We start from the raw sequence: 11,109 nt of genomic DNA, 5'->3' as shown, positions 1-11,109 counted from the left end.
CAACTTGCAGAACCTCTAGGGTGACTTTTTGCTTGGCATCAGCTTATTTCTTTGTAAACTCCTCAGACACGCAAACCTTTATTCCTTAGATCAACATCATCACACTGAGCACATTAGAGATCACAGTTTTGGCACGGTCATTCCCAGCTCCCCTAAGTAATCAGCTGCCTCTGCGCCAGCAAAATCTCTTCTGTGTATTATGTTAGCAGACTTTGCAAATATGTTCGAACTGAATGAAAGTGGGGTTTTTTATTGTTATTTTATGAAAGCAATGGTATGTTGTGGTGCATTGGAAAGTGGTGCATTGTAGTGGTAGATTTAAATGGGAGTGGATTTAAATATGGATATTAGGGAGGTGTGAAGTGACATGTACTTTACTGGGAGCAGGCTCCCTTGGGTAACCTTGGAGAAAACGTGAGCTATTTACCTGAACCCTCTTCTTAGTACTCATGATTTTAATCAAGATTAACTTTGTGCGAGTGTGTGGTGCTTACTCTTGCATTTAAACTGGACCTACAGTATGCTGTAGGACTTGATCACTTTGGGCAAGCTAGAAGATCTTCCATATGGTTTCAAGATAGGGTTGTACCCACATGTAGCCTATGGTCTTCATTCAGTCTGTAATGGCTTTTGTTGGTTTGGTATAGCAGGGTCTTAATGCAGACAAAATCAATTACAATTAATATGTAGATATTGGATGAAAAAACGTAAAAGTAATCAATCAGTCTCCACTCATCAATCAGTTGCCAGGTAGGAGTAACAGAGCAGAGTAATCACCAAACTCAAGGACCAGACTTTGACACCTAGTCTAAAGAATTGTACCTATTTTAGTTATCCATGAATAGAATATGTGAGGATTATCCTTTTTGACCCTAGTATTTAACATAAGTCTGCTATTCTTCCATGGCAATCTGAATCATGACAGCAGTCTGATCTGCTGAGGCATTTCTTTTAACATTTCATGATTTTGAAAGTAACTGTCCAGAGTGACATCCTTCATTGTAACACCTGACACTATAACCTCACATATCATTGATAAGTTTTCTCTTGTATGTTTTCCCCTTAACCACTTCCCATTTTGGTTATGGGCATTTCCTGAATCTGACACAGTTATGACTGAAAATAAATAAATAAACAGTGTGAATACTCAGAAAGATACACGATGTAAACATAAGCACAATGCAGATACTATTTCAAATAAAATTAATTTCCAGAAAGCTTTCCATTAATAAGAAACTCTAAACATTAAATGCATACATCTGAGGCAGGACAGATATAAAATGTGGTATACAATTGCACACTGTCTATGTGTCATCCTGAGAAGGTCTCCCCCTGACTCTGCCACGTAGGCTTCTTTAAATCCTGCCAGATTGTGACCAACTCCTGTGGGGAACCTAGGATGGTAGTAATCACTCTGTCGAAATTGCTCTGTTGATAGTTGCCATCAAAATAAGTATGAAACTGTGAAGGGTCAGGAGGGGTTGAAGGTGAGACACCTAGCTTTTTTAGGCACAAACCTATGTACGCATCCTCTATGTTAAATGGCTTTAAATCTTTTGAGACAGCAACAATCCTCTCTGGGAGATCATTGGAGAAGACATAACCCATCCCCAGCAAGTAGGTAGGGTAGTACTCTTCAGCATATGATTCTATTGGCACATACCACTTGGAGTTCCTGTTCCTGACGACGGGACGGTTCCACATAACCATGCCAGTCATGTAGTTTTCTCTAGGTATGTCGGGGGCTAGCAACATGCTCATCAGGTTATCCAGGTTAAGGAACATATCAGAGTCAACCTTCATGGCAAAGGTTGCCTGAGGGCAGTGTGTGGCCAGCCAGTCCATAATCACCATGGTCTTTATGGTCAAGTTGTTGTACGTGTCCATGAAGTTGCTCTGGATGAGGTCGTGGTGTTGCTGGCTTTCCAGCCACAGCTGCTCCTGCAGCTTCTCATTGTCTGCTCCCCTGGGCAACCCCAGCAGGAACAGAACTGCCACAGTTTTACCGTGCACCACACTCTCGTTACCCCAGGTGCTACGGATAGCGTCTCTGGCCTGCAGCTGCTGAGGAGCCACCGGCACCATGAGAGTCAGAAAGGGGTTCAGCTGCTCACACTTCTCTGGCTCATCCAGGATGTAATGGTAGTTGTGCGGGTGAGCTTCGTGGTAACGCCAGCCTTCTACCTGAGTAGCACCTGAGACATCCTGCCTAGTCCTTGTTGTCACTTCTACTTCTGTGGGACTGGCTTTCCTTTGATTGTGATTTGACAGAGAGGTTGGAGTGAGTAGTGTTTTATTGATAGCATTGGTCCTCATGTAAGAGTGGAAGCTCCTGAGCCGTATTGTGGAGTGCCCCACGGGGATCTTGGACATGCAGATAATGACTAATGCTGTGAAGGTTAGGGAAACCAAGAATATGAAGACAGTCTTAAACTGGAACCTGCTGAGGCTGATAGTCATCTTCTGAGCCAGACTACAAGAAACAGAGAGATTAAGATGTGAAAAATCAATATTTTCTTTCTTGGGGTAAAAGCTTCTTTCGATTTTATTTGCTCTCAATTTCAGTTTGGTCATTTGAAACATGCTATGGATGTTTTTGAATGTAATAAGGTAATTATAACATAAATCTGTGTCTGGCCACTGACTTATGTCTTTATACCAGAACAAGATTTTAATATCTGGAAAAGGCTTTAAGTAATCGATTTTGTTTTACAACTGCTCGCAAATTGGCCTATATCAAAAGCCAGGCACGATCAGACAGTTGACAGTCCACAATGTCCACCCAAAACTTCAGTCTTGTCTACATACATCTATGAATCAGTCCTATCTAATTACAATTGCTTTATACAATTACACAATGTAATGATATTAGTAACTCAAATATGGTAAGAAAAACACCCTCAAAGTTGTGCATAGGGATCTGCTTTCTGCTGGAGATCTGCAATGTCATTTTGGAGCCTTAAATCTGCTAAAACAAATACAATTTACAGATATAAAACCATTTCAGCAATAGTTCAGCCCCACAGAGTATGTGGCAGCCTCTATAGCCAGTAATCTGTAGTAGCCAGTAGCCAGTCTTTAGGGGCAATGTAAATAGCAGGGAAACCACCACTCCTTTTCTAAGCCAAACTGAAATGCAGTAGGAATGTGGACTTCCTGTGCCACTGGACTACTACTGAGCTTTTACTTTACTGATGTCTTCAACTGAGGAGAAGCAGGTTATTCTACCCACATGCCTAGAATACTCTTATAACTTCATTTGATATATTATGGCTTTAGCTTTCAAACTAATACATACTCAGCATTCACATGTACTCTATGTGATCAACATGAAGCACACAGCTGAAGACTGTTTAAAACAAGTCTCTGATGTTAATGTAAATGGAAAATAAAATCTCTAAAATCTCGATTGTTGAATTAACCCTCTGAGGCCTAACACATCACCAGTGATATAGAAAAGCCTGCAACACTGCAGCAGTTAAATCAGAATATTTAACACTACTTACCAAAAACTATATATTAATTACAATAGTAAAAAAACAAGTCTTACCCCTGAGGGGTTAACACTTAGAGTGTTTATTCATTTGTCCTATATGAGCACTTGTAAGAGTTAAGAGTTAGTTAACACTTGTGTGTCTGTCTTGTGACCTAGCACAGGAAGCGCCTATGTGCATGGGTTACTGTGCTGAGGGGGTAATTAATTTACTTTCTTTAAAAAGGATGTAAGAGGGGGCAGATCTGAACATGCATGGACACAGCTGGGCATGCCATGTTCACCCACAACCCACTCCATTCATAAACCATCATTACATTTGTGGTCATGGAGCTCTTTCTCCATAATGGAGAGGAAGCATACAGGGAACAATAAATATTTTGTACAACATGGTGCACAAGTTTACTGGAACCAGTGAAGAACTTAAAATTCCATGCAATACTCATCGCTAAAGACCTCTCACAGTTCCTCAACAATGTCCATCTTACCAAAATTAGGATCACATTAGAACCAACTGAAAAGGCAGAACAATGGCTGCACTTCGTGGAATAGATGAGGAAAGTCTGTGTCCCCTGGGACCATATGCAGTTACACACTGAAGAACATTCTGATGATCATCGCTGATTCCAAGTGATGGTCAGGCCACATGTAATATTTACATGAGATATCTGAGGAAAGCATAATCTCAGCAAACAACATAATTTCAGACTCCTCACATCCCAGCCAAAGTCTGTCTGCCCCACCCGCAAATCATTTGGCAAGTAGTCTTACAGTATACTGTCTCAGACCACCAGACTCATGCAGCCATGAAAGTCCCATGCACTTATACGTTGAACCGCAGCTACACAGTGAACTGTAAATATTCACCTCATTCTTAGCACTAAGGCTGTCTTCAGATTGCCAGCCTTTTGATAGTCTGGGCACACATGAAATCCAATTTTTACAAATCAGATCTAAACCACATTTGGAAATGGTTTGAAATGAAATTCCAATCAGATTCCAGGTGTCTCCTGCATCATTTCTAGTGTGACAAACAATGACAATGTCAAATCCAGAGTAACAGAAGTGCTGGGAATTAAGAAGAGTGCCACAATCGATCCTGGATAATTTGCACTGTAAAAGAGAATATCAGAAATTGTTTGGAGGGCAAGAAGATGCACCTCTGTATACAAAATCCATGTTACCAACATAACTATGCAATTACATTTACCTGACACTTTTATCCAAAGCGATTTAAAATTCTGAGTGAACAGAGCTTGATCAACTGAGGGTTAAGGACCATGCTCAGGGGCCTAACAGTGGAAGCAGTGGGATTTGAACTGGCAACCTTACTAGTCAAGTACCTTAACGACTGAGCTACGACTGCCACTAACTCTTGCCACTTACATTGTTATCACAGCAACCTATGCAGATAGGTTGGTGATGTCTGGATAAACAAATCTGACCTGACCACTTGCAAATAACACTGCAGACAGTTATCTCAAAAGATCCAATCTGAGAAATGAATCTGATTTGCCTGCAGTCTGAACATAGTCTCACATTGCCACTCACTGAACTGTTAACTGTATTACTACCTCATTACTACCAGATGGAGACTGTCACCCCTGAAGGAGCAGGTAGTGTAAATGTGTGTACTGACTTGTGGTGTCAGAAGAAGGTATAGTATCATGAAGCCATTGGGAATCTCATTCATGAATGTGAATGTATTTGGTCTGGTGCTTAAAGCAGACAATTACTGCCTGGAAGACTTGAGTTTGAGGCGGGGTGTGGTTACTGCTTTAAACCTTGCCAACATTCAATATCTCTCTTTTTTATGGCTGTTCTCTGTACACTAATCTGTTACATTTACATTTACACTTACGCTCTTATCCAGAGCGACTTACAAAAGTGCATAAAATCTGTGGTGTTATGCTGTGAATTCTGTTTACACTACTGCTGTGCTTTGCATTCTGCATTCCCCAATATATTATGCTTTCTTTTGTATGTTCAGTATCACTTTGTTTGCACTACATGTCTTCAATGTGTTGAAGACAGGGGGATGAGAACTTCGCCCAAATGGAGGAGTTTAAGTATCTCTGGGCCTTGTTCACAAGCGAGGGGAAGAGGGCTCACGAGATGAGCCACAACTTATGTGCAGTGGCTGCGGCAGTGTGGTCTGTGTGCCAGACTGTGCTGTAGTGGTGAGCAGGAAGCTGAGCTAAAAAGCGAAGCTCTCAATTTCCCAGTGGGTCTATGTTCCAGCCCTTCCCCGTGAAGTCTGGGTAATGAGCGAAACTGGCAGATCGTAAATACAATCAGCCAAACGAGTGTTCTTTGCAGGGTAATGGGCTTCTTTTCCCTATTGTCATACAACCCTGAAAGGGACTAAGCAGAGAAGGAGATAATGATGATGATGGTTGCACTTAAATATAAATTATAAATACTGCTATAACACAACTACTAAGTACATATGCACTATTATAGATTTAATGAACTGTAATAATAAAAATAATTCATGAATCTCAGTTTACACAGTAACAGCACAGGAAATGGCCATTTATCTCAAAGTGTACCTTTTATGTCATTACTGTTCACCGTTTGTGTCATTTTATCATAACACAAAAACATTGTTTGGATTATCAATGTGCTGTCCATTTCTCTTCAGGTGCAACTTTTACATCATACTTGTGTTAATCCAACAAAAATAACAACTGGGTTAATACCAATAAATGGAGAGTTTCTATTCTGTTACAATATAAGAAGAGTCATGTACACATACTACATATAGGAAGGTTGACATTTCTGCTTAGATAAGCTTTAGCTTGAATTACATTCCTCACAGTGATTAATATCTTTTTACAACCCATCAAAAGGAGTGTTTAATATTCCGTCAAAGCCATTGTATGCTTCTGTACCCACGTATGACAAAAGTGAAGTTGATATATTTTTATTTACATGAGGTGTACTACTGTATCAATCTACAAAAGTGCATATAGCTTTAGTAATTACCCAATGAAGGCATATATACATTATGTTTAACTACACAGGTTTTAGAGACACATTATATAAAGGGTGACAATCTTCATTAAGTATGAGGCTTAATTCAATTCAACACTATAGTTTTGATTGGCACGTATAAAATATACAATGGTAGTCAAAAATAATTGCTCAAATGTTGTTTCTTGTGTGATCACTGATACACACCAAAACATGCAATAAAACAGGAAATAAACAAAGTTATTAGTATTTTGTAGATCTACCTACTTTTAATAGCCTTAAAGCATTTTTATATAATTTCAGAATTGTTTTAATATTAAAAAGAGCTGCTTCCCATGCATTCTACACGGATTCTTTCTCTCTGCTAGTTACACTTCCCTGACTGGAAGCTACTGTAGCAGAATAAATTTTTTTTAACTGTTATTTATCTGCCAACAATGATTTTTACTCTGATCTTCTAGGGTCTCAACCTGTGTCAGTGGTCTTTCTTCTAAGCCACTGAATCAGTTGTTACACACTTCACATTCACAGCATTCAACACGTACTATGTTTTTAATTTTCCACCACATTTTGAACTTGATACAGAGCACATTCACACCAACAGAACACCTAGTTCCCTCTTTTAAACAAGTTGTCTTTAAAAACTGATGTGTGGTATGTTTTCTCTGTCTTAGTTGAAATGAGAACTTGTGGCAAAGCTGGCTTTTCCAAAGGAGAATACCCTGCCTGTTGAAAACACAGCACATTGTTCCCATGCAGCCCAAAGTCCCCAGCAAATATGTTGCTTTTAGCCACACACACCAGACGATTAGAGAGAGTAAAATAATTCCATTCAAATAGAGTGACAGATTCCTTTAAATAGAAGGAGCATAGAGATTCCTTCAACCAGAGTGAGTGGGTAGATTCTGTCAAGCCACTTCAGTGTAAACATCAGTGTACTGAATATGTGTATCTGAGAAATTGTTTTTGACTGCCAGTATAGAAACATACAGATATGGTATAATGCTCGTATGTATGAAGAAATTCATATGCCCATGTTGTCTTTCTTTTGTTTTGTGGATGTTAATGATTCTGTTGTTTTTCTGAAAGTCTCTGTGTTTTCTATGCTTTGCACCTCTGAGCAGGGACCAAGATCAGGAAGTAATAACGTGCTCTGAGTTAGGGCCTCCCAGGCACTCCTCAAGGCCAGTCCCTATCTATCCCCCCTCCCTTCTCTCCTCCTGTCTCTCCCCTGTGTGACGGCCCGAGTGCCGCGGGGCAAGGAGCGGGACGTACGGACATCGGCACTCACACGTAACACAAGCAGTGATCACATACACAGGCATTGAGACGGTGGACAGAGGTACAAACAGGAGCATGAACAACGACTGACAATAACGCACACACTGACAAGGATTTATATAACTACAAACATGACAAGACTAAACCGATGCAGGTGTGCACTTAATAACGTAGGCATGGTTAAAAGTACACAGTTAATGCAGAACTCCCACTGCAAGCGGCTGGCCATACCACGTGACCAGTGGAAGGGGCACGTTCCGTGACACCCTACTTCTTAAGTTTGATCACACTCCTGTGTTGTTGGACTGACTGCCTGATATTATATTAGACTAGTACCTTTCTTTCTGGTTAAGAAAAAAACTATCCAAAGTTTCTTCAAATAAACATTGAAAATCTGAGGATAAACACGGAATCCTGACCCTTTATTGCTGAATTTCTAACATGTTCCATAATGCTTCCTATGAATGCTGTATTTATAATACATTATATATGCATTTATAATGCAGTTTTTGACATAGGCCTGTATAATTACTCATAAGTTATACACAGTTTAAAAGCAAGAGTATATGACTTCATGAATACAGGTTTTTTAAAGCATTTGTTCATGAGAACATTATTATTGCTGTTGTTTTTTTCAATTGCCCTGGACCATTTATAAAGATATATAACACATCATTTTTATACCAGATCATTACAGGCTTTAAGTGAAGTGTGTTTTTAAGTGGCGTTTAAATGTGAAGGATACTTCATATCAATACATAATACTTTATGAAGCATTAAGTGCTGTTTACAGGCTTTAAGTGAAGTGAGACAATCACATCTAAGTTGATTCACAAATAGGACATTGTCACGGAATGCTCGCCTCCGGCGAGTCACGTGGTTTGGTGCAGTGGGCGGGTCATGTTCGTAGCCACACCTGCACATATCTGTATCGTTTTAGCCTTTTGTTTATTTAAATGCTTGTTGTTGTGTAAAGCGTTGTCAGTTATTGTTGATGTAATGTGTTAATCTAGCGTGGTAACGTGAATGTTAAATGATCTTATTGTCATTGTTAAATGTATCCGTGTTCATTGTGTTTGTGCAGTGTTAACCGTGTTGCTTTCGTTGTTTGTAATACATGTAAGTGCCCTTGTCTTTATGTTTCGATTAAATGTTTGTCCATGTCGAGGAAGTCTGTGCATCCTGCTCCGCGCCCTGCGGCACTCAAGCCTCCGCGTTACAGGCATACAACTTAAAGTTTTATGTATTCAATAATGTAAACAGATTTATTGTAAACATTAGATAAGTATTTTATCTCGTAATGTTAAAAATATTACTTAAAAACACATGTAATCAATATTATGACTTTATGCAGTTATACATGAGTTACTTTCAGTTTAATCCTTTCATTGTCACACAAAAAAGTACACAGAACTATTGCACCCCTGTTGATTCTTTTCTAGAATCCAAGTGTATATAAACTTTTAAGTTGGTTTAATTGAAGTTTAGCGAACTGTTTACTCGCGTAGTATGTCAGTAAGAACACCGTATGCAGTATGCAACCAAAATTTTTCCAGTACGAGAAAGATACCCGGATGACATACTACTTATGCCAAGTATTCCAGTACGTGACCAGAGTGATCAGTCTTCCTTGTGTATTGGATCCTATCATGGAACAATGATGGAAAATCTTTACCAAGTGGGCAGAACCTTCATATGGTCAGGTGACCTGGTAGTATGGTTTGCGTTTGTTGCATACTGGGTACTATACAGCATACTACTGTGGGGACCAGTATGCCCTATACAGTATGTAGTAGGCTGTTTTAACAGAGCCACTAACTTAGCTAGCTACGTAGATAACTAACAAACAGGAATCATGGTCAGCTTGACCATTGACCTATATACATGGATATTTGTCTGTGGATTTGACTAGGCAGAGTTACCCAGCTAGGTAACTAGCTGACTAGCTAGTTACACCCAATATAATTGGTGTTGGAAAGCAATTGCGCATGAAATGGCCACAATGGTAAAAAGAGGTCTATTTAAATATGCTTAGCTAGTTTCCTTTGAATAGTGAACCTAGGTAATTATGTCAGACATGGACAGAAGAAAGATGGCATTGTTACCTAGCATCTTGCTAATGCTAGTATAATCAACTGTTATTTTTCTAGTTAGCTAAATTCTACCTTTTTATTTAATCTATTTTACCAAAATAGCACTTTATTTTTTATTACTCATTCCTGATGAATGACTGGTAAAATGTTAGTCATTAATGAACTTATTCATTATAGCTTAGTGACTTCCAGTGAAATGTTGCCCAGTGTTCTTGCTTAACATGCATGCTGAAGCATCCCCAGATCATCATCAATCCTCCATCAAACTTCAAAGTGGGGGTGAGAAACTCTGGCTTGTAGGCCACTCCAGATCCCTGTATAACAATTAGATGACCTGGTGTTGGGCCAAGCTTAAAGTTGGACTCATCAGAGATGAGTCCTCTACAGTTTTCCAAACCTTAGTCTGGCTCTTCTTAGCTTCTGATGAAGGGCTTTTTTTCTAGCTTTCAAGACTTCAGCCCTGCACCTAGGAGCCTCGTTTGAACTGTCCTTGCTGTTCACTTCATCCCAGCTGCTGTTTGCCATTCTTTTTGTAGGTCACTTGATGTCATCCTATGGCTATTGAGTGACCTCTGGATGAGTTTGTAGTCATCCCGGTCAGTGGAGAGTCGTCTTCGCCCTCTTCCGGTCTGTAGTTTAGTTGTCCCCATTTTCTGCTGCTTAACCTTGTACTTATGAACCGCCATCATTGACAATTTAAGAATGGAAGCAACCCGATACTCATTCTATCCTCCTGAAAGTAAAACCAGGATTGAACCTTGATTCTCTTCTGCACTCGTAACATTTCTTTTGCACTCTTTTGGCATAGTCTATAGTGACTGTGTTAGAATTCAATAGACACTGGAATGGAATGGCTGCCTTACATGTAGAGATGCTGATTTAAAAGCTCTGTGTGTGTGTGTGTGTGTGTGTGTGTGTGTGTGTGTGTAGACCTTATGTATTTTGTACTTCTAGGTATCAGCATTCATCCCTGTATTCTACAGTATTCCAGTTCATTGGAATGTTAGATTCTAACCTACTGTACTGTACTAGGGTATATTCTATGAGTAAATGACAAAGCACTTTTGTAAGTTGCTCTGGAAGAGCATCTGCTAAATGCCGTAAATGTAAATGTAAATGTGTGAGAAAGAGAGAAAGAAACAGGTTCTTCATCGGCTGTGCAAGCAATGGAGAAATACTTCCTGTTTGTTCCTATTGTATACATATTGCATATTCAAATATATATATATATATATGAACAGGCAGCTCCCCCTTCATGGTTTCTCT

At 39.5% G+C, this 11,109-nt stretch overlaps 1 protein-coding gene across 1 annotated transcript; it reads right to left on the bottom strand.

Moving 5' to 3' along the window:
- Positions 1–868: 868 nt before the first annotated feature.
- On the bottom strand, positions 869–10,529 carry b3galt10.1 (beta-1,3-galactosyltransferase 10, tandem duplicate 1). Its single transcript, XM_027015411.3, has 2 exons — positions 10,414–10,529; positions 869–2,473 (listed from the first exon to the last, which is right to left on the bottom strand). The coding sequence occupies exons 1-2, from the start codon at positions 10,527–10,529 to the stop codon at positions 1,312–1,314; spliced, it is 1,278 nt and encodes a 425-aa protein (XP_026871212.2). The 3' UTR covers positions 869–1,311.
- Between the last annotated feature and the right edge of the window lie 580 nt (positions 10,530–11,109).

This window comes from Electrophorus electricus, chromosome 23 (genome assembly GCF_041902795.1).
Source record: "Electrophorus electricus isolate QZ-2024a chromosome 23, ASM4190279v1, whole genome shotgun sequence".
In the NCBI taxonomy this organism is placed as follows: domain Eukaryota; kingdom Metazoa; phylum Chordata; class Actinopteri; order Gymnotiformes; family Gymnotidae; genus Electrophorus; species Electrophorus electricus.
Note: the sequence above shows the minus strand (reverse complement) of the source record. Positions and strands in the feature narration are given on the sequence as shown.

Bases quoted from the DNA above. Each gene is read 5' to 3' on its own strand.
- b3galt10.1 (XM_027015411.3), bottom strand. From the start codon at position 10,529: ATGGCGGTTCATAAGTACAAGGTTAAGCAGCAGAAAATGGGGACAACT. The intron at 2,474-10,413 runs GTCACTCAATAG...TGTTTCTTGTAG, and splicing joins GACTACAAACTCATCCAGAG to TCTGGCTCAGAAGATGACTA.